We start from the raw sequence: 20,949 nt of genomic DNA, 5'->3' as shown, positions 1-20,949 counted from the left end.
TCTGGAAGGGGAAACCAACAGCTGGAGCTGTAACATGCCTATTGGCAGCCATGCAGAAGTCACTGTGGCAGAAAAGCTTCCTAAACATCCAAAAGGCTCACTAAAATGTTTGCCAACTCAGTGTGCTGTATCTCATGCTTTGACTGCTTTGCCCCTGGGCACAGCAAACAAGGTGTTTACAAAACATTCAGCTGAAAGCAGAGGATAAGTGCCAATGCAAGCTGCTGCTGCCAGGTGCAGAGGTACAAACACAGTATTTAAAATGTCCCTGCTTTGTGTCTGGATTTCTGTGTGGAGATGCAAGCATCACACTCTACAATTGCAGTTTAGGATGCTCTTCCACGAGTAGCAGAGACAAACCCTGCTTCTGCCAAAGGAGAGGTCCTAGCTTCCCAGCATTCCCAGCTGCCTTCCTGCACACCTATTCATTCCCATCCATGGTATCCCACCCCTCCTTCACAGAGGCTCTTTTCAGCCCTTAGGGTGCCAGTGCATTTGCTAACATCAGCAGTAAAGTATTTTTAGTGGCTAGGGTAATATTTCTGGGCTGTTTCCTGTAGCTTCAGCCCTCTGAATTGTTTTATTGAGGACACACTTGGTATCAGAAGGGCACAGGAAAACGGAAGAATACTGGCCAGGTTAGGAGGAGCAGAAGGACCCTGTCACAGCACCAGTGGGCTATTGGCAAAGCCACTCTCATCCTGCTACAGCCTTAGCCATAAACATTTGTGCTAATTCCCTCAGTGGTTTAGGGACCTGGGCTCTGACCTGGGTCACACACACAATGTGACCTGAGTGTTCAACTCGTTTCCTTTGGAAGGAGGCCATGCCTTTCCCCAAGCCACCTTGCAGACTGCAGAGCTCAGCTGCTGTGGTGCTAGGATTGTTTTTATGAAGTCTCAGATGTGTTTTTTCTCACTGGAGAAGTGGTTCCTGTTTTCTTATTTTTCTCATGTTCAAAAAGAAACGGATTATTTTTAGCTCGTGTTTCTCCTTTTGAAGTTGCATGTGGGTATTAAGTCAACACACAAGAATTTTGCTTCCAAAGATGGATGTCTCGGAAATGACAGTCAATAGACATCTGAGTGACAGTGGTTCTGCAATCCCTCCATAAAGTGAAGTGCACCGTGTTCTGAAAAGGACACAGGAACTGAAAGTAGGACTTCCGGCAAATTGGGAAACTTTGAATCTATGGCACAAATCCTCATCACCTTTCATCTGATATTGGAGAAGTTTATTGAAAGGTTCTGCTGAAAACCCTTTATCCCAAAGGTGCTTGTACTTTTGTAAGGCAATTTCTGCCATTTCTCCTTTAGTTGTGAAACCACCCTTGGCTAATGCAGACCAGGATATATGATCTTGTGTGCTCTGCTGAGACTTTTACTTTGTGATGTGGGGGGGGGAAAGGGAATGAAGCCATAGATCCATGATTACATGGGCCAGGTAGTAGCACAAATAATGATTCTGTAACAATGCTGGGCTGTCAGGTTCAAGAAAAGAGAAATTAGGTGTTTGTATACTGGGCTGTGTCACTAAAATTATCAGGTATAAGATGGGGTAAAGGAAGAGGTTCTTTCCTGGCATGCTGAGGTCCTGCATACAAGCTGCATTGAGAAAACTGAAGGCAGTTTCTGGAGGTCCCTTCTCAAATACTGTGAGGAATTACAGATTGTTGACCCTTACAGAGCCAGGTCACTTCAGCACCTCTTAGAAAAGGGGTAGTTTTTGTCCAGCCCACTTTAGGAATGAAGAAAAAACCAACATACTGTCCAATAATATGATTGCGAAATCAGGGGGTTTTGGGCAAGGTAAACTGTCATGTGTTTGCTTGCTTCTAAATCCAAATTTGTTTTCTCTGTTTCTGTGGAAAATCAGAGGACGTTATAAGCTGAGTCATGCCCTTATTGAGTTTAGCAAGCACAGCACTGATATAAATAGTGGAACACTGGTGAGTCTTAGACAGAGGAAAAAGAGATTGAGAGGTCTTCTAGCAAGGGCCAGTAGGACAGGAAGACAAAGATGAAGACAAAGATCCTTCTTTTCCTTGAGTTATTATATGTTATATGCTCCTCTGCTTTTCCAGTGGCTCCAGAAAAGGAACAAAAAGATATGCAGTTGGCCAAGGTAAGGACTATGGACAGAACTGATGAAATAATTTATTAAGAAAATTAACATAGTGATGTATTAGCGATGTAGAATATTTTATAACCGGATCTCTACATTTGAAAAGAAAGTTTCATATTCTAAACTGTGGCTTTTTCTTCTCTGTCAGAAATATCTTGAAAACTTCTATGATTTTAAAGAAGAGAAACATTCTCTGTTTAAAGCAAAGGACCTCAGCCGCATGGCTGACAAAATACGAGAGATGCAGTCATTCTTTGGGCTGGAGATGACTGGGGAGCTGAATCAGAAGACGCTGGACATGATGAAGCAGCCTAGATGTGGAATACCAGACGTCCGTTCGTACAGCACCTTCCCATACAGCCCCACATGGAAGAAAGAAGATGTGACCTATCGGTAACATACATTAAAGCATGTTGTACTCCACAGCACTGGGAAACTTTGTGAATGCTAGGCAGAAGTAATGTCTATGTCTACAGGTGTTTTACTATTTATTTCTGTACTTCTCCACGTGAAAGCTCCATTCAGGATGAAAGGGACAGGAATGTGGGAACTATTCAAGCTTCCAAACAGTGATGGGAATACCAAAATAGGAGCTTACATTAGTTAACTAACAGCCTACAAAATAATATATTCAGTGTATAGAAGGAATACAACTGAGTATGTGTTAGGGTTTCTGAAAGACATGAAAGAAAACTATGAAATCTTCATGTATTATGTAATAAAAATATTTTGAAAATAAACCACTTGAGACGCATAAATAATTGTAACATCTGAATAAAATATTTGACCTTGATACCATGTGTCCCAGTCACGTGTGATCTGTTTGCTTCTAATTCTTTTTGTCTTTAATTCACAGGATTTTGAACTATACTCCAGACATGCTGCAAGCTGATGTTGATGAAGCAATTGCAAGAGCCTTCCAGCTCTGGAGCAGTGTCACCCCTCTGAGGTTCACCAGGGTCTATGGCGGCCAAGCAGATATAATGATTTCCTTTGCAGCTGGATGTAAGTAGGCTCTGTTGCCAGGGAATCATAGTACTTGTCACTTTTTCTTACCAAGATAATGAAAAGCATTCCTTTTTTCCCCCTTATTTTTAGTTCATGGTGACTTCTATTCCTTTGATGGTCCAGGAGGAACTCTGGCTCATGCCTATGCCCCTGGCAGTGGGATAGGAGGAGATGCCCATTTTGATGAAGATGAAAACTGGACCAAATTTACTACCAATAGTGGTAGGCAAACTTAAATATTGTGTTGACTGTTATTATATTAGAAAATGTTGTCTTAAAGATGCTGTAAAGTCACATATCCCATAGCAGTTGTTCCGGTATTTACTGAGATGTAAAATGTCAGCATAATTTAGTAAAAGAGTTCTGCACATTTTGATCTGGGATGCAATCACAACAGTCCCTTGAAGTTAATACGGACTGCAGTTACAGCTGCAGTGAAGGAAATGAAGTTGGTATGGAATAGAAATGTTGGGTAATCATGACATCAAAAGGCAGGGAATTTTCATCCTTGGATAATGACCTTAAAAGTCATAATATAAACTCTCACATTTGTTTGTTTATTTGGTTTGTTAGTTTTTTGCTTGGGTTTGAGTTTTTTTCTGATTTAAAGTGAAGCTCATCTTTAACTTCTAGAAAGGAAAAAACTTTAAATTTAGTGGTGAATAAAATTAAATGTAACAGTAAAATATTCTGGTTTCCAGCAGTGTCCAGGGATTATGTTACATGTTGTTGGTTTTGTGAGGTAGTTACCAGGCAAATTCTATGTCATTTACTATTCCCAAAATCTGATCAGGTGACTAAAACCTTCTCACCTGCTTTTCAGTTGTCATTAATATTAAAGAAATTTTGATTCTTTGTTGGAAAAATTCAGCAACATGGGCAAAAACTGTTCCCAGGGTGGTTTTCCAGTGAGAAATCAATGCCCATAATTCAAACTCATTTCTTCTCCAGGACACCAAAGAGCTCTTACTTGGGCATAGGTAGATTTTGCCATTTTTTTAAGATCATGAATGATGCTTCTCACATGAGAGAATGGTGCCTGTAACTCACTGTCATGCAAAAAATTTATTTAGCTTTTGTTCTTTGTGCTGGATCTTTTTCAGGATACAACTTGTTTCTTGTTGCTGCTCATGAGCTGGGCCACTCACTGGGTCTCAGCCATTCCAATGTTTTCGGTGCTTTGATGTATCCTATATATATGCCTGTGGATACAAGGAACTACCAGCTTCATCAGGATGACATTGATGGCATTCAAGCCCTCTATGGTAAGCAAGAGGCATCATTTTCTGGTGAATGATGGATAACAATTTATAATCAATTTTACCCAAAAGGTAAAATGTACTGAACTTCCTACTACAAGAATGATCCTGAGATTTAATTTCCTGTTATTATTTTGGGCAAATCTCTTAGGGTTTTTGTGGCTAACAGTCTATGCTGCAAAATGGAATCTGTAGACTGTATTAATTCCAGTTAGTCAAAAGATCCAAGGGCCTTTCCCCAATGATACCAGAGGAACAGCCCATGTCTGTAGCATTAAACCTTCTTATCTTCCATAAAAGGATGGTTATGTGCACAGCTGCCTATACATTTGCCTTCACATGGTACAGCCTGAAATGCTGTGACATGAACTGCTCTGATCCGCCTTCCAATTCCACGCTTTTTTATTTTTCAAAGGACCTCCCAAGGAACCTGATGCACTTCCAACAAAAGCTTTTCCCCCGCAAGAGCCAACTGAAATGATACCTGCAGAAGCACCAACTCCAACGTTTCCCAGGGAAGAACCAACAGAAATTACACCCTCCAAGCCACCCCAAAGACCAGACGACTGTGACCCTCATCTGACTTTTGATGCTATCACTACTCTCCGTGGGGAAACACTGTTCTTCAAAGGCAGGTGAGTGCTTTTATTTCCAGCAGCATCTTTTTGTGAGACTCACAGAGGCAAAGCATAAAGTTCAGTTCAAGGAATTTATCCTCTCCTGGTTACAAAGGAAAATATTTTTTTCTGTAAATGTTAAAGCAACTTCGAAAAATTTTGCTAGCCCACCTGGGCTGGGTGAGTAACATGGTTTACTGACAAGTGAGTATCATGATTTAATCGATCATACATCATCATTCATGTCTACTAAAATTGTGCAAGGGTGAATACTTCCAGCGTTGGTCCTCAGCCTGCAGCTGCTTCACATGCAGCACTGTCCTCATCACACCATCCTGTGTGTGGGCCAGGGAGCTGTGAAAATTGTCACTGGTGACTTTTAGTGCCACTCTGACCTAGGATACTGCTCTTGACCAACTGCCCAGTAATGTCTAGGGGGAGCCCCTGCTGTTACAGGGTGTCTTTGTTTGGGGCGCACTCTGACACTGTGCTGTAGTGAGTTGCTGGCTGGCCATGTCCAGCCTGGTGAGAGCAAACAGCAGATCAAGTTCAACAGGGCAGAGTGAAGGCCTGCATCCCAAAAGGGGCAATATCTCTGTCTCAGAGGGAGCACTGCTTCCAGCATCCAGACAGCAGGATTTAAAATACATTTATGGGTCCTTGAAGCACAGATAGTGAAGCACTGCTGGTTTTGTTTCTATCAGCTATGTCTGGCGCAAAAGTCCGTATTTCTCAGAAATTGAGCACGACACCATCTCCTCCTTCTGGCCGTCACTGATAGATGGTTTTGATGCTGCATATGAGGTTGACAAGAGGGATCGAGTGCTGTTTTTTAAAGGTACTTCTCTTACATCTCCATCAGTTTTTCACGCATACATGCAGCTATAGCAATGCCACTAATGTCATCTAATCATAATGGAAGGAATATTATGCTAATATTCATATTAACTCCAATACTAATACTATGACCAGGAGAGGATATTCTTAATATTTAAATCCATTTAAATTTTGCAAATTGTGTTACTGCCATTAACTAATGCTGCGTCACAATGGTCCTACACAGACTTCCTTTGGTCAGTGAGAGGGAAGACCATAGCTGAGACAAAATTGATTGCTACATTACATTATCTAAATACATTTTTAAAGACGACAAACACACCTAGGAATATATTGACTTTTAATTATTGAGTTTATAGCACTCTTAATAACTATAAAAATTAGAAAATCCAACAGCTGTGAGATATTCAAACTTCTGCGCACCCTAAATGGATTATGTTTTCAGCTGGCCATCTCTGCTGTTTGGTGGCATTTACTACACAGAAAGCTCTGGGGCTTTGACCAAAAGGAGATCAGACTCCTTGAGAATCCTTACGACTTTTTCTGTTTTCCTGCAGATGACCAGTACTGGGCTGTCAGTGGCTACCGCATAGAGTCAGGGTTCCCCAGGCCCATTCAGAACCTGGGCTTCCCCAGCAGTGTCAGGAAAATTGATGCAGCTGTTCATGACCAAAGTACCAAGAGAACCTATTTCTTTGTTGGCAACAAGTACTGGAGGTAAGGTTCTTCTCTCTTTTGTGCAGGAGATCAAAACAGCTTTTTTAATCGAGTGATATGAGTATTTGTACAGGAAGTTCATGTCCTCTTTTTGTCAGCCTTCTCAGTTGCTAAAAGCTGAAACTCACTCAGGTCTTTTCATAGAGAAAAGTCTGTTAAAATTACTTCAGTTACACTTAACAGGCTGTGATTAAGGGGCAAATGTGTTCTGTTTATTCATTAAGAAGCAGTGTCAGCTAGTATAAAAATATAATATATTATAATTAGTACAAAAATATAGATCAAGTAGACTTTGTCATCATGTCAGTTACTAAGAAGCAGAAGTGCTCTGTGAAATTTATAAATGAGAAATCAAGAAAGTTATAGAAGGAGATTAAAATATTTATTTCCTAAGAAACAGTTTAGCTAAGTAGTTATTTTAGCCTAGTAATTAGCCTGTAAGACAATCTTGAAAAAGTGTTATTACACCTGAAGTTTGCACTTCTATTATGGGGTCACTTCATACATTTTGTGGTGTAAAATTAAAATAATTATGTTTGAATAATTATTTAAGATTATCACTTAGTGTGAGCCGCATTCAGCCTTGTTGTCAGTCTCAGAGAATGAAAGTAAATGTTCTAATCTGATATTAGATATGAATCTGAAAACAGACTTACTTAGGCTACTAAAGATGTAAATATTTACACAGGCAGGATTTATACAGCTCTATGAGGTCACAGATCGCAGGTGCTGGATTTTCAACTGAGAGTGGGCATATTTTGTAAAAAGTCCACCTGGTTTCATTGTTGAATGTCACATGCTTATTTTCTCTTTCCATGCAATTTCTTTATTTAGTTACAATGAAAATACTCAATCAATGGAAAGAGGCTATCCAAGAAAAATAGCTTCTGACTTCCAAGGAATCGTCCATCCAATTGATGCTGCCCTTCAGAAAAATGGTAAACTAATTAGAATATAATTTTAAAAAACTCCAAAGACCACCTACCAAAGCAAAAAAAAAATCATGTTTCAATACATATATTAAATTTTTGGTTTGATTTTTTAACTCACACAAGGAAATAGTGAACATGTAACCATAGGTATATAAAAATGAAATATTAATTTGTCAAATTTTTTTTATAATTCTAGGATATTTCTACTTTTTCCATGGATCGAACCAGTATGAAGTTGACATCAAGAGGAAGAAACTCATCCGTACAATGAAAAGCAACAGCTGGTTTAATTGCTAGAAATATTAAGTGATGGTACCAAAGTATATTTGTACCAGAAAATGTTTCATGTTTCTTGATTTTAAACAGTATTATTCAGCTGTTCCTGTGCATCTGAGTTTGAAACTATGGTCTTTGGCAATTCTAATTTAAAACCTTAAAATGTAAAACCTAATGTACAGTTTTAATTTATTTTGTTCTCCAACTATTTATTAATCAAGTTGTTTTTCAGTAATAAAGTACTTTGCTTGAGTTTAGCAGTTGTTATGTTCTGATTCAATCCACTGGAGACAAGGCATCTGCTACAACTACCCATAAGGCTGAATGGCACCAGGAGCCATCAGCATTTTCAGCAAGGCTCAGTGCCTGTGGGGGAAAAGTTAAAGAGAAGTAGAGGGGCAGTCCTCCTTGCAAGCAGTTAGAAAGTACCGAGGTGGGTACAAAGGAGGGAAACAAGACGCTCAGGAACAATGTGGGGGAGGCATAAAAGATAAGAGGAGATCCTACACAAGAGTAGGTGAAGGGACAGACTGGAGTCTATGGCCTCACCTCCCATGACCCCTGGCACAGGAACAGAAGGGTCAAGGCAGGGTTGGGGGCAGGTAGATGGGACCATGACTGTGGGCTGAGAGGGCCAGTGCACCAGCGCCACTGAGGGTGCTTTTACTGGATGGAGTCATTGGTACAGCAGGACATTAGCAACCAGAGAGAAGGGTAAGTGTCGAGTTTGGGGATGGAGATAGCATGCAGGCAGGGTGGTAAGTGATGGAAATACGATCACAGAGTCACAGGGAGTCAGTGGATTAGCCCTCCAGAGTGGAGGAGGTTGCCATGTACCATGGAAAAGGAGTCATGTCTAACAGTCCACCTCACTATGCTCAACAACAAACCAGAAACAAGAACCACTTCCTAGAGCAAATAAGCCAAAATGATAAGAGAAAAAAAGCCAAGGTTTTTTCATGTAGCTACCACAGATGAATCCTTCGGAAGATGAGTGGTGAGAGCAGAAAAGCATATCTGCTTCCTCCACTCTCCTTTTCTGGATCCTTCTCACAAGGAAATAGCTTAGTGAGTTTAAACATCCCTTGGGCTGAAAGACAGCTTGGCTGTAGTCCATCCTCTCTGTGAAGAGATTTAATCCCATCTCTTACAACACTGCTCAGATGATGTGATTGCACAAGGAAGTTGACTCGCTATTACTCTTTCTCTAGCAGAATTGGCAAAGGCAAAAGAGAGGATGGGAATGGCTGACAAAGACAGTATTCCAGCTACCACAGCTCAAGCCCATTTGGCAGAGGTAAGATTTGTTCCTGGTTTTCTCCACAGGGCAGTTGCCTCAGACATCTGATCAAAGACATTCTACCACCTATCCCCCCATCCATCAGGGCCAGAGGAAGCCGTGTGTCTCCCAGTGCACCCACAGGCCCACTGTCCCACTGCACTCACAGACAAGATCAAAGAAAGGCAGCAGAGATGATGCTGGGTTGGATAGGGCTTTGAGCAACCTGGTCTAGTGGAAGGTGTCCCAGCCTGTCACAGGTGGGCTGGAATGAGATTACCCTTAAAGTCCTTTCTACCCCAACAATTCTATAATTTTATGATCTTAGAATATCTCATCTGTGCCATATTCTCCTCATGCATGTTTTGTGCCATGCTAGATATGCTCTAAGTACATCTCTAAAGCCAGGTTTAAAACCAATCTACATTACAAATCAGGCCATGTCTTAAAAGTTGCTTTTAATTTTAACAACACTCCCTTACTGTTGTGTCAAGTAGGGACACAACAGCTCAGCATTGCCACAAGGGCAGTGGTTCACCATGGTGAAGTCATGGACTGAAAAGTGGCTGAGCTCACCTGGCAGCAGTCCAGGCAGGGCAGAGACACAGGAAAACTGGTGTTGTCCAAACATCTCCCAGTGTCTTTCTCAATAGCTCTTGCTCTGTACATAGCCTATCCTGAGCAAACTTCAGTCCAAGGACTTTGGATGCCTCCAGGCTTAGGCAGAGTGCTTGTGAGTAGTGTTTCTGCATAAGCAATGGGGTTAATTCCCTTTGTTTTTAAAAATGCCTACATGCATTGATATCCTAAATAGATGCCTTCTTGTATCTGAAGGCTACTTTCAGAAATCAGGCCTTTAGGCTCTGATTGCTGTCTGAGACTTGAAAGTGGTTAAGGAGGAACCGAAAAGAGCATTTCAGCAACAGTGAAGCAGAACACTGTTGATGTTTACAGCGACTCACATTAGATTAAAGTAATTCTTCTGCATAAGGTTTGTACTACTTTTTGACATCCAGGAAACAGCAAAATTAAAATACCCCCTCCACCTCTGGATTTTAACTAGCTCAAACTCACAAGCTCAAGCTCAAATATCTGAAAAATGAGTGATATTTACTTAGCTGTGAAGAAAAGTGTAGCAAGAGTAGCCTGGAGCAGAAACGGATGACAACATGCCATGAGTTTCACAAAGACAAGGAGACTAGTGAGATGTGTTAATCCTGGAATTTCTATCTGTATTTTTGCTTTTTTAATGTCTTAAATTTTGAAATGAAACAACACTACTTTCATTTTTGGAAAAGAAATTAAATTCCTGGCAAATGAAAGATGTAGCTCAGATGACGTTGGAAACTTTGGAAGCAGGAATGCTGGAGCTGCCTGTCTATACTCGGTGAACAAGAGAAGGTTTCTTCTAACCATGATATTGTTATAACTCATAAATTATTGCTGGAATTAAAGGCCTCTTGGTTGCCAGCAGGGAAAATTTATCCATAAACATAACTTCAGGTACTTGTCCTGTATGAATAGGAACTTCCCTTGGAATCCAAGAGCAGGCATGTAAATTAGAGTCACAAAATACATAACCTGTTGCATCTAAAATTCTTGACAGCACAACAGTTGACCTAGACCCAATCCCTTGCACGTGAAATCTCAAGCAAAAATCCCTTAATGGCTTCACTGACAGAGAGCAAGGGTGACCCACTGACAAGAACTGGAACACTGAATGCTGCCAGGAAATCAGCATTACCATGCTGGAGACCCACAACTGTTATATAAAAGCCAGAAGTAGGTCACACACTCATCTTTGTCAGCAGTAAGATATTTTTGAGGCTAGGTTTGTGCTGCCAGGTCTGAGGGTTTGCAGCACAGCCAGGAAGGAGGGGCCAAAGGCACTGACTTAAGCAATGTTCATGGCAGCACAGGGCCGAAGTTGCAGTTTTACAGCTCAAAAGTTTCCTCTGCACAGACCTGCTCTCCCAGGTTTTGGCCAGGGGTCCTACACTGCTACCAGAGTTCAGCCTGGCCAGAGCACTGAGGGTCCATAAGGCAGCAGAGAGGGGAAGTTTCAAGCTCTGAGTAATTAAGCCCTTGGCTTTGCACAACACACCAACTTAGTTTCATCCTATTGATGCTCTATGAGATGTTCTTTTTTCTTTTCTCTGTACTACATTATTCATTAATTTTAAAATATATAAACTTTGAATTAGCAATAACCTTTGTGTTAAGGTTAATAATAACAATAAGCATATTGTGTTGTATGTTATATGTATTGTGTTACACATTTTTGGGTGGGGCTATGGGAATGCATCCAAGGCAGAAGATTAATTCCAGAAGAGGAAGAGATAAGGGCAATCCTAGGAGCTTACCCAGACAATTTTACAGGTTGTAAAAAGGAGAACACAGTCATTCTCACACTGACTTCTTTAAGTTAAAACCAGAGATTGACAATTATATATTGTGTTACTCTTGGATATAGTCATCTCAAAGAACAACATCAAAGAAAGTCTCAGTGATAATGGAATTTTCTTTATAAAGCATACTCTAGGTGATTGATCTCTTGAGAGAAATTCTGAATAGTATCAAGAAAAGTGAGAAAGACGTTGACAGAGTAGCAAAATATGTACTTGAGAAAGCTGATAATCAGCAAACTGTATTCATTTCATTAATACCTTCCGAGATGGTTTTGATGCCTTTTAGTAGCCCGCTCATTAGAGAGAAAGATGAGTGATGAAAATTTTAAGACCTACAAGTTGCAAAGTTACTGCTTCCTTCTAGTATACATGGAGACACTGAAAGAAGAGAAAAAAGAGTTGGAAGACTGTAAGTACCAGAAGCTATTTCTGCAGAGAGCTACTGTTGATGTGTAAATCGCACAGGAGAACTCTGTGCCAATTTTTGGATTCCTCTCACCCACTCTGGTACACCTCACATTGGAGTCATTACCAAAAGCTCCCTCAGGGGATTGCTTCCCCTTGGCTCAGCTGGTCCATTTCTGGATCATTCCCTCTCCATCTCCTTCCAGGGCTAGGGAGGGATTTTTCTCCCTACTGGAAATGCCTCAGGTAGATGTCTGCTCTTAGGGTAGGAATCTCTCAGTGACCAGATAAGCCTTGTGGAGTCTCACCAGCCTTGCCTTGCTGTTCCAGCTGCCCACACCTAGCAATCCCTTTTGTCCTGCCTGTGAATGGGCGCAGGCATGATGTGCTCTGGGGATCCTTCCTGTATCAACACAGTGCTCTTCAGCAGGAAATAATTCCAGCAAATACCTCAAGTGTAAAATATATTTATAAATTCTCCTTTCACATGTCTATTATCCTGACAGATCTGTGGAAGGGAGTTTATCTCTCTGCACATTCAAAATCTTACCTGCTACTCAGTGCTGCAGGCCTACATGAAATCCTGTGTCAGCCCCACACAGAAGTCTCAGATATATATGTAAGACTGTCTTCAATGGCAGTAGACATCTCTCTTCAGGACTCCCATCCCCACTGCTTTGTCCTAATTTGTGGTAGTGCATGGAGGATATGATTTGGTATGGAGAAAATGTGGACCCAATCTAGATTGGTCCTGCTGTTGAGTCTCAGCAGTTCTTACCACCAATGGCAGAAGTGGAGAACAGAGGAACCTCTCTCTGTCAAGGACAGCATCAAAGAGTTTGATCCAGAAAACCTCTGTGCTTTTTAAAACTTTATAATAAGTATCAAAGTAGGAAAATGTGAAATAAAGTCTTTGGGCCATTCTCTGAAAACAGGAGAAAAACTGCTGAGTAAAAGTAGCACAAAACATCTTGGCTCAATTTTTATAATTTTTATATATGCTTAGAAAAGTGCTTTCATTAATTTGTGCTAATTTCACATTTTCCTGCAGAAAAAAAATTATTTAATCCAAGTGCGAACTGTTTTGAAAAAATTACATAAACAACGCATTGCTTCATCAAGCAAGGAGTTACAGTAGTGCAAGGGGTCTACCAAAGGGAAAGATGGTGGCACCATAAGAGCCTACAAAAGAAAAGATGGGGTTTTTTTCCTCCTGGAAAAAAAAAGCCCAGAAAACTAATTTTCTGTTTGTAGTCTACAGTCCTGTAACATTCTGTGAATGTTTATCCCTTTAGGAACTTCAACAACCATTCTGAAACCTGTATTATCTTTGAATGGAAAGCACTGAAGAGATATGCTTTAAGTTTTGGAGAGTAAGACTACATTTTAACAATTAAACGGTTAATAAGGCTCATTAGAAAGAACTACAGGTCTATTATCTTCTCATTAATCATATTTCTATGTTGCAAAACATGCACAAGGGTGGAGCCGGATGAAGGACAGCACTGATCTGTTTTATGGCAAAACTCTTGTTTTGCATGTTCTATTGCTAACTAGACATTGTGAGAATCAATGAGTCAGGGATTGGAAAGCTTTATAGAGCACAAAAATACTATATAAAGGTGAAGCAGGTGTGTGGCAGACTACAAAAAGGATTTCTATAAAGGCTAGTGGAAATCAGAATGGGAAATCTCCCATTTCTCCTATTATTATGTGCAGCACTTTCTTGTGCTTTTCCTGCAAATACAAGGCAGACAAAGGACGAAGGCATGCAGCTTATCCAGGTGAGGAAGGTAGAGCTCTGGAGAGATGTTTAGCTGCTGTTGAGCATCCATGGCAGTCTGCGAAACTAGTATAGAGCAACCAAAGAGAAAGTAGAATAAATAAATTACTGAATATTTCTCAAAATGGGTGTGTGATGACAAAGGCTACTTAAGCACCATCTTATTTTACTTTATTTAGAGACCAATTAAATCCAATTATGCATTCACTCTGTGTTAATTCTACAAATAATTAAGCTCCTGAGTCCGTCTAGGGTGGGTTTGTAGTTCAGGCAGAGATGTGGTTATTTATATGACTTGTGATATTATGAAACATAACTCTTCATGAAGTATGCATAGTATATTTTTCTGAATATTACTGTCTAAATTGTGGGGAAACAGGATAAAACTACTGAAATTTTATATTCAGTTACATATTTCAAATTACTTCCTCTAAAGGACTCTAGGTAACCTTGGGAGGATGGGTAAGTGGAGGGCACATTATCAGAAAATATTTTTTTTTAAATGTTAATTTTAAATGTATTTTTATAACTACAAAATATTCATAGTGATAATACAATGTAAAAAATTACCATTAAGAGAGAAATATTCATATTGGCTTTAACAAACTATTATCCAGGCTGCCATCAAAACAGAAAGAAAAGTAGCAAGGGCACATGCCTGATTGCTGTTAGTTTAATATCTTTTAAGCTTAAAAAGCAAACATCACTGATTGTTCTAAGTTTTGGGCTTGTTTTTTGTTGTTTTTTTTTTTCATTAGAAGTACCTGGAAAATTACTATGGCTTTAAGAAAGACGGGGAGCCTTTTGTTTGGAAAAATAATAATGCAATGACCCAAAAACTAAAAGAAATGCAGGAATTCTTTGGGCTGGAGGTGACAGGGAAGCTGGATTCTGGCACTTTGGACTTGGTACAGAAACGCCGCTGTGGGTTCCCTGATGTAGCTGGGTTCTCCACCTTTGCAGGAGAGCCAAAATGGACAAAACAAGTCCTGACATACAGGTAATCACAACGGAATTCTTCATGTCAAGACAGTGTGAAGTACAGGGTAGGTGGTAACAACATAATTTGTTCTCTCCTGCATTTTGAAGGATAGTAAACTACACACCAGACCTGCATCCAGCAGATGTCAATGCAGCCATCAAGAAAGCACTAAGTGTTTGGAGCAGTGTGACCCCACTGAGATTCATCAAGAAAGACAGAGGTGATGCAGACATACTCATCTCCTTTGCAGCCAGAGGTAAATCTCTATGTAACTATTACGAGTTATTGACAAGTTACTGCCTATATGCAGCAGTTGGGCTGGAATGATTTCTCCTATACATAGCGCATGTGGAGATCAATGCTCAGTTGAAGAAGCAGACAGAAAAATACAGCTCTTGCTCGAGGTACTATGGTTACAACTCTTGACAGACTTTGGGGCAGGGCATAGAGGCAGATGAAGAGAAGGAGGAAGAAAATGGAGGGACCTGCTGGTAGTTCACTGGATCTATACCTGCTGTGAGCTGCTCAGTGTGTGCATGATGCTCTCAGTCAGCTGTGTTTGGGTTTTGCTCCTCAGGTCACAATGACTTCATCCCCTTTGATGGCCCAGGAGGCTCCCTTGCCCATGCCTATGCACCTGGCAAGGACTTTGGTGGAGATGCTCACTTTGATGAGGATGAAACTTGGACCAAAAGCGCAGAGGGTAGGTAATTCAGTTCTCCTTCTCCAAGCCCTTCCTGAAGCAAGTTGCACATGAAATCAAGAGTGCAGTATCTGTCTCCTCTCTTCCTTAAGACATCTTTAAATTGCCACTGATTTGAAGGAGCACATGGTTTGCATAACTATAAAAAGCCTCTGAGCCTTTGCTTAAAGAAGTTAAGGCCTCAACTCAGCTTCTGCCATGCACTGCTGAGAGCTTTATTTGTATGTAAGAGGGCTTCAGTCTTTCCCACTCCTCAAACCTCTTCCTGCACAGTTACCTACCTCACTGGCCCAGGGTCCTTCTTCCACACTGAATTCTGCAGGATCTACAGACTATTTCCTTGTACTCTGCTATAATGATTCCATTATTTTTTCTTCTGGTCAGAATTTCATCTCCAACTGAATTTCCCACAAGAAGTCCCATCTCCAACTGAAGTTCCCACAAGTTTATTTGCTAGGGCAAGCAGTTCTGAAAGCTTCTCACCTACCTTATGCCCTTCATGTAATTCAGGACAAATAAAAAGACACAGCTCTCTATTATGTGTTTTGTTTGATGTTTTCAGGCACGAACCTGTTTTATGTTGCTGCCCATGAGTTTGGCCATTCACTGGGACTTTACCATTCCAAGGACCCCAACGCTCTGATGTATCCAGTTTACAGGAAATTTGACCCTTCAGTACTCCTTCATCAGGATGATATTACCGGCATACAGTACCTCTATGGTAATTCACAATTTTTCATCAACTACTGCTTGTAATTTCAAAGTCTTCGGATACTTTTCAGTGACATTTTTGTGTACCAGATATACCTCAATGAGCTCACACTATAATTTCTTCCATAAACTGCTTCTTTTAGGACCATCTCCTAACACAAACAATGATCAAAGGGAGTCTACTGAGATAAAAGACCCAACTGAGTCAAAAGATCCTGCACTGCCAAACAGCTGCAGTTCCAATTTAACGTTTGATGCTGTCACCACTTTCCGTGGAGAAATAATGTTCTTTAAGGACAAGTAAGTCAGCTTTTGAAAGTAAAATACCTGAGTGTCAGTTTTTAATTTATGCCCCACAGCAGAGAAAAATAACTTTAATTAGAATATCAGCCATTTTAGGCAGGAAGACAAGACAGGAATCAGGACAAAAGATTGAAAACAAAAACAAAGAGGGTGGTGGAGAAATGGAGAGATAACCATAAGGAGGAGAATGACCACTGGGACAGGGGATGCTGTCAGTTGAGTGGAGGGAAATGGCTCCTCTGCAAACATATGCTGTTTTCACTTTAGGCTGCAAGCAATTCCCAAATGTTCAGCATCTGGGAGTTCAGCTTCACAAAACACGTCACCAGCTCTGGGAGGCTTCACACCCTCTTTGCTATCCTTGCTTTGAGACAGGTGAGGGCTTACCAGCCTTGACAAAATACCTGCTTGTAGACAAAATAGCCACTGTAGTGAGGATTTAGTATACAATAAAAGGAAAGGAAAATTGGGCTTTCGTTACCAAAGTCTTACTACATAACAGCCTTGTGAAACAGGTCTCTCTAAGCTCTACTTCTACGTAAGGAGAAATAAATGTTTGGACAAAACAGTTCATCTGACCTATTTTAGATGTCTGCATCAAGAGCAATGCCACCATGGAAATAATTGTCTTTACATTAAGTTTACAGGGAATGTAATGTGACTAACTCTGGTACATATCTGGGTTTAATCAGATAACTACTAGCCTGGTTGCCATGGTGTGGTTTCAGGCATTAGTGTGTGTGAACATCCAATTTTATTTAAAACCTGTTTATATTTACACAAGGCATATTTGGCGCAAACATCCAGCAGTCAGAACAGCTGATTTTGAGTTGTTATCGTCATTCTGGCCACAGCTGCCACCTGGTGTTGATGCTGCATATGAAATTCCTGAAAAAGATGAAATGGTCATTTTTAAAGGTAAAACTGTCTTTTTACTTCCCCATGTTGTCTTCCCAAGTAGCGTAAAGAGTTTGCATCTGGCTTCAAAAACACTTAAGCTCTTTTTGTAGGATTCCACAGTCTTGAATTTTGCCCAATAAATTGGTGTGTTTCAATCACAGACATAATAAAATTTTTATCCAAGTTAAAGAAAATCTATCTTATTTTTTAATATCCACACTGAAATTTTCCCTGCCAAAATAAATGTCATTACTTTTCTTCTGGGAAATTTTAAGAATGATACTAGCATTAGTATGAATAAAGAATGGAATTTCAATTTTCAAATAAGTAATATTGAGAAATATTGCTTTTTTTCTTTTGGACTCTAGAACTATTTTCAGTTATTTTCAAGTTCAATGATTATTTTCAAGTAACCATCAGCTTTCATGAAAAAGATTGTGTCATTTCCAGAAGATTCACAAAACATGTTATCAACTTTTCTTAATAGGGAATGAATTCTGGGTTGTGAGAGGAGATGCCATACTTCCTGGATACCCCCAAAAACTCTACACCCTGGGCTTTTCAAGGGATGTTACAAAAATTGATGCTGCTTTTCATAATGGAATTGAGGGAAAAACGTATTACTTCAGAGCAGGCAAATTTTGGAGGTAATATTTCCTGTGCTACTTTTCTAAATAGAAGCAAACATGAGCACATGATCAATATCCTGTCATGATTTAGGATGCATTAGTCAGACAGTTTTGATGATCTCTTTCAGTGTCACAACTGGCTGAGGAAAAATATTTGAAAGGAGGTGGAAGAGTGTTTTTAGTTCTCTTTTTAGTTCATTTAACAATTTATTTGTTTATTAACTTGTTTGTTTTCATTTCACTGTCATGGTTAGAAAGTCATTGTACATCTCCACAAGTCATCTCAGGAAATCAGGCAGATGTTCACTATTCACATATCAAATATGTTTCTGTGGAGTAAGAAGGAGAATGTCATCCACTTTTCAGTGACTAACAGATAGTTTCATAAAGTTGCTGATAAATACTGTGTTCTGCAAAGAATTATCTGCTGTATATGGTTATTATTTCTTTCTTTTCAATCCCACTCCTACTGCTCAAATTTGTCTTACAGAACATAGACTTCTAACAGCGGAGGGAGGTGCTCCTGTAATGGAAGCAGTAAATAACCTGAATTATTTTAGATGAACAAAACTTCTCTTTCCTTCCACCACAATACCCAAACAATTGTATATGCAGAGATCACCCTAGTGTAATTATTCAGCCACATATCTCTAGTTTAAGCAGAAGATCAGACTTCCACATCTTAGGTCAAATTATCATAACTTGAATGATAAAGAGTTTGATCATTAGATGTCCTGCTAAGCAAATTATAGAAGAGAAAAGCTTTCACAAGCCTTCTTGTTCCAGCACAGATAGATAAACTGCACTTCACCAAAACTATAATAGCTTGCTGTAAGTAACTTAAGTAAATTGACTTAAAATACTTTATAACCTCATAAAAAAGCCCAGATTTTTCCTGATAAACCTTTCTTACAGAGATATTACATGAAAGAAATCTTTTTATGATTTATTATCTATCGCTTCTTTAGACAGGGTCTCTTAGGAAAAAAACCCCACAGTTTTATGGTGACGGTTCCAATATTAAGTATTCTTAGGTGGAGTAAATAGAAGTAATTCATTCAGTGCAGCTAACAAAGTAATGATTAATTTATGGCAAATTGTGTCTCTTTCTACACTACCAAATGACACTGAAAATCTTCAATGAACTTGGCTTTCTGTTGATAGGTAGAAGATAATGAGCTGAGAGGAATTAATCATGAGTTGTTTGCAGGTTTCACTGACTCCTGTATGTTTATATTTTTTTTCAGTTATGATAAAAGAAGTCAGTCTATGGATAGGAAGTCATTACTGATTAGAGATGCATTTCCAGGAATTAATGGGAAGATTGATGCTGTTTTTCAACATGAAAGTAAGTAACAATCCTTGCTAAAATCTAAATGAAATGCTCAATGTGATAGGGCTGAAAGTTCCTGGGCAGAAATAGGTATTTCTATATGTTGCTCAGAACCCACAGGATGGCCAAAAAAGAAGCTGAAGCAGTCACATAACTCTCCCATGCTTCATTTTACCCCCATGAAAAATGGTGATGGGACATCTTTGGTGACAGCTGCACATCTGGAAAGGCCAGGTCTAAGGGAGAGATGTATCTGTATTTATGCTGATGTGCACATCACACTATGAAGATCACTAAACACAGTGGCATCTCAAAAACATAAGATGTACCTATCACAGCCTGGCCCTCAGACATAAAACAGTGGCACTAGCTTCTCCTGCAGGAGGGTGAATGTCACTTAGACATGGAAATGCTGGATTAGACTCAAGGATACATTCACAATCCCACATGTCACAGCTTCCCAGTTGCCTCCTTGCCCCTCATCTGCTGCTCATCCAAACGCATGCATGTTAATTGTTTCATAGCAAACCTTACTTGCTCCTAAATGAGTCTCACACCAAGAGACCTCACTCCCAAGAGGGCAATGTGGATGTGACTGGCCCAGGCTGGAGCTCTCCTTCCTTGCATGGAATCCAGCAGCACCCATCAAACAAGTACCTGCTCACACCATGCTGTGCTCTGTGTCACCTACCTGTCACCTGTGCCACCTATTGTACCTTTCTGTGGAATGCCTACCCACAGGTGTCTGGAAATGCACCTTCCTGGGGGGTTCAGCACAGCTGCTGTGTAAAAACAAATATTTTAAACTGAAGAAATGCACAGGATACATCATTTGTAGAGTGACCTTGTATGGTTCATCAAGTACATCATGTAGCACTTGCATGGCTGGTTTGCTGTGGAGTGTGTCTCCATCCTGCTGGCCATATTTTGCAGAGGTTACACCTGGGAGTAGATACTGTTGGCAGCATAGTTGTATCCAAAGGTTGCTCTGAGCTCTTCGAGGATGTTGTTAAAATGTGCTAATCTTTATATCTTCAATACCATCATTAATCTGAATTTGTTTGGTTTTGTTTTTTTCTAGACTTCCTTTATTTCTTCAGTGGAAGAAGGCAATTTGAGTTTGACCCCAATAAGAAGAGAGTTACACGCTTCTTGAACACAAACTTTTGGTTTCCATGTTAAGAAGATGAAATCTGTAATGGGGTTGGGAAGAACGTACTGTTATTGTGCTAGAAAAGTTTTTCTTTTATGAATATATAGAATGTAAAGTTACTTCAGCACTAGCCAGTAGATATTGGTCCCTGCACAATCTGCGTTTCTTTAAACAACAGAAAAGTATTTAACATATTGATGTGTACATACGTATGTAGTTAATATCAGGCTGGCTAGCTTACCAAACAACATATTGGGATTGATTTTATTATTTCTGCCATCTTCTTTTTCTTCTTCTTGCCATACATCACCCTACACAGAACCCTGCCATGGAGCCAGGAGTCCATGAGAAAGAGCATTTCTCTTCATAAAGCTAGCATTTCTTTCAACCTGTTTTAGATATTTCAAAGCTAAGCAAGAAGATTTAGCTAGTGCTCATAGTTACAGTGAGACATACAGGAGTTCCAGAGAGCAATCCCTCCCAGCCTGAGGGGTGCTGAGAGGTGGAAGTTCATGTTTTTTATGCTGACTGGAGAGGCAGTTTATGTTGGACACTTGATTGTAGGAGGTTAAATTTAAGTGTGACAAATT

At 39.9% G+C, this 20,949-nt stretch overlaps 2 protein-coding genes and 1 long non-coding RNA gene across 3 annotated transcripts in view; all 3 read left to right on the top strand.

The window, feature by feature from the left end:
• Positions 1 to 20,949, top strand: part of LOC136357581 (uncharacterized) — a 391,604-nt gene that overhangs the window by 154,899 nt on the left and 215,756 nt on the right. The gene's annotated exons all lie outside the window — the stretch shown is intronic.
• LOC136374134 (stromelysin-1-like) lies at positions 2,007 to 7,968 on the top strand. Its single transcript, XM_066339336.1, has 10 exons — positions 2,007 to 2,124; positions 2,273 to 2,517; positions 2,981 to 3,129; positions 3,223 to 3,354; positions 4,236 to 4,397; positions 4,807 to 5,026; positions 5,713 to 5,846; positions 6,403 to 6,562; positions 7,397 to 7,500; positions 7,691 to 7,968. The coding sequence occupies exons 1-10, from the start codon at positions 2,020 to 2,022 to the stop codon at positions 7,789 to 7,791; spliced, it is 1,512 nt and encodes a 503-aa protein (XP_066195433.1). The 5' UTR covers positions 2,007 to 2,019; the 3' UTR covers positions 7,792 to 7,968.
• Positions 13,545 to 20,553, top strand: LOC136374130 (stromelysin-1-like). The gene is made up of 10 exons (XM_066339321.1): positions 13,545 to 13,646; positions 14,404 to 14,645; positions 14,735 to 14,883; positions 15,205 to 15,330; positions 15,893 to 16,051; positions 16,185 to 16,341; positions 17,129 to 17,262; positions 17,732 to 17,891; positions 19,121 to 19,221; positions 20,288 to 20,553. Exons 1-10 carry the CDS (start codon positions 13,545 to 13,547, stop codon positions 20,386 to 20,388), a joined length of 1,431 nt encoding a protein of 476 aa, XP_066195418.1. The 3' UTR covers positions 20,389 to 20,553.

This window comes from Sylvia atricapilla, chromosome 2 (assembly GCF_009819655.1).
Source record: "Sylvia atricapilla isolate bSylAtr1 chromosome 2, bSylAtr1.pri, whole genome shotgun sequence".
In the NCBI taxonomy this organism is placed as follows: domain Eukaryota; kingdom Metazoa; phylum Chordata; class Aves; order Passeriformes; family Sylviidae; genus Sylvia; species Sylvia atricapilla.
This window is presented reverse-complemented; position numbering and strand designations above follow the sequence as displayed.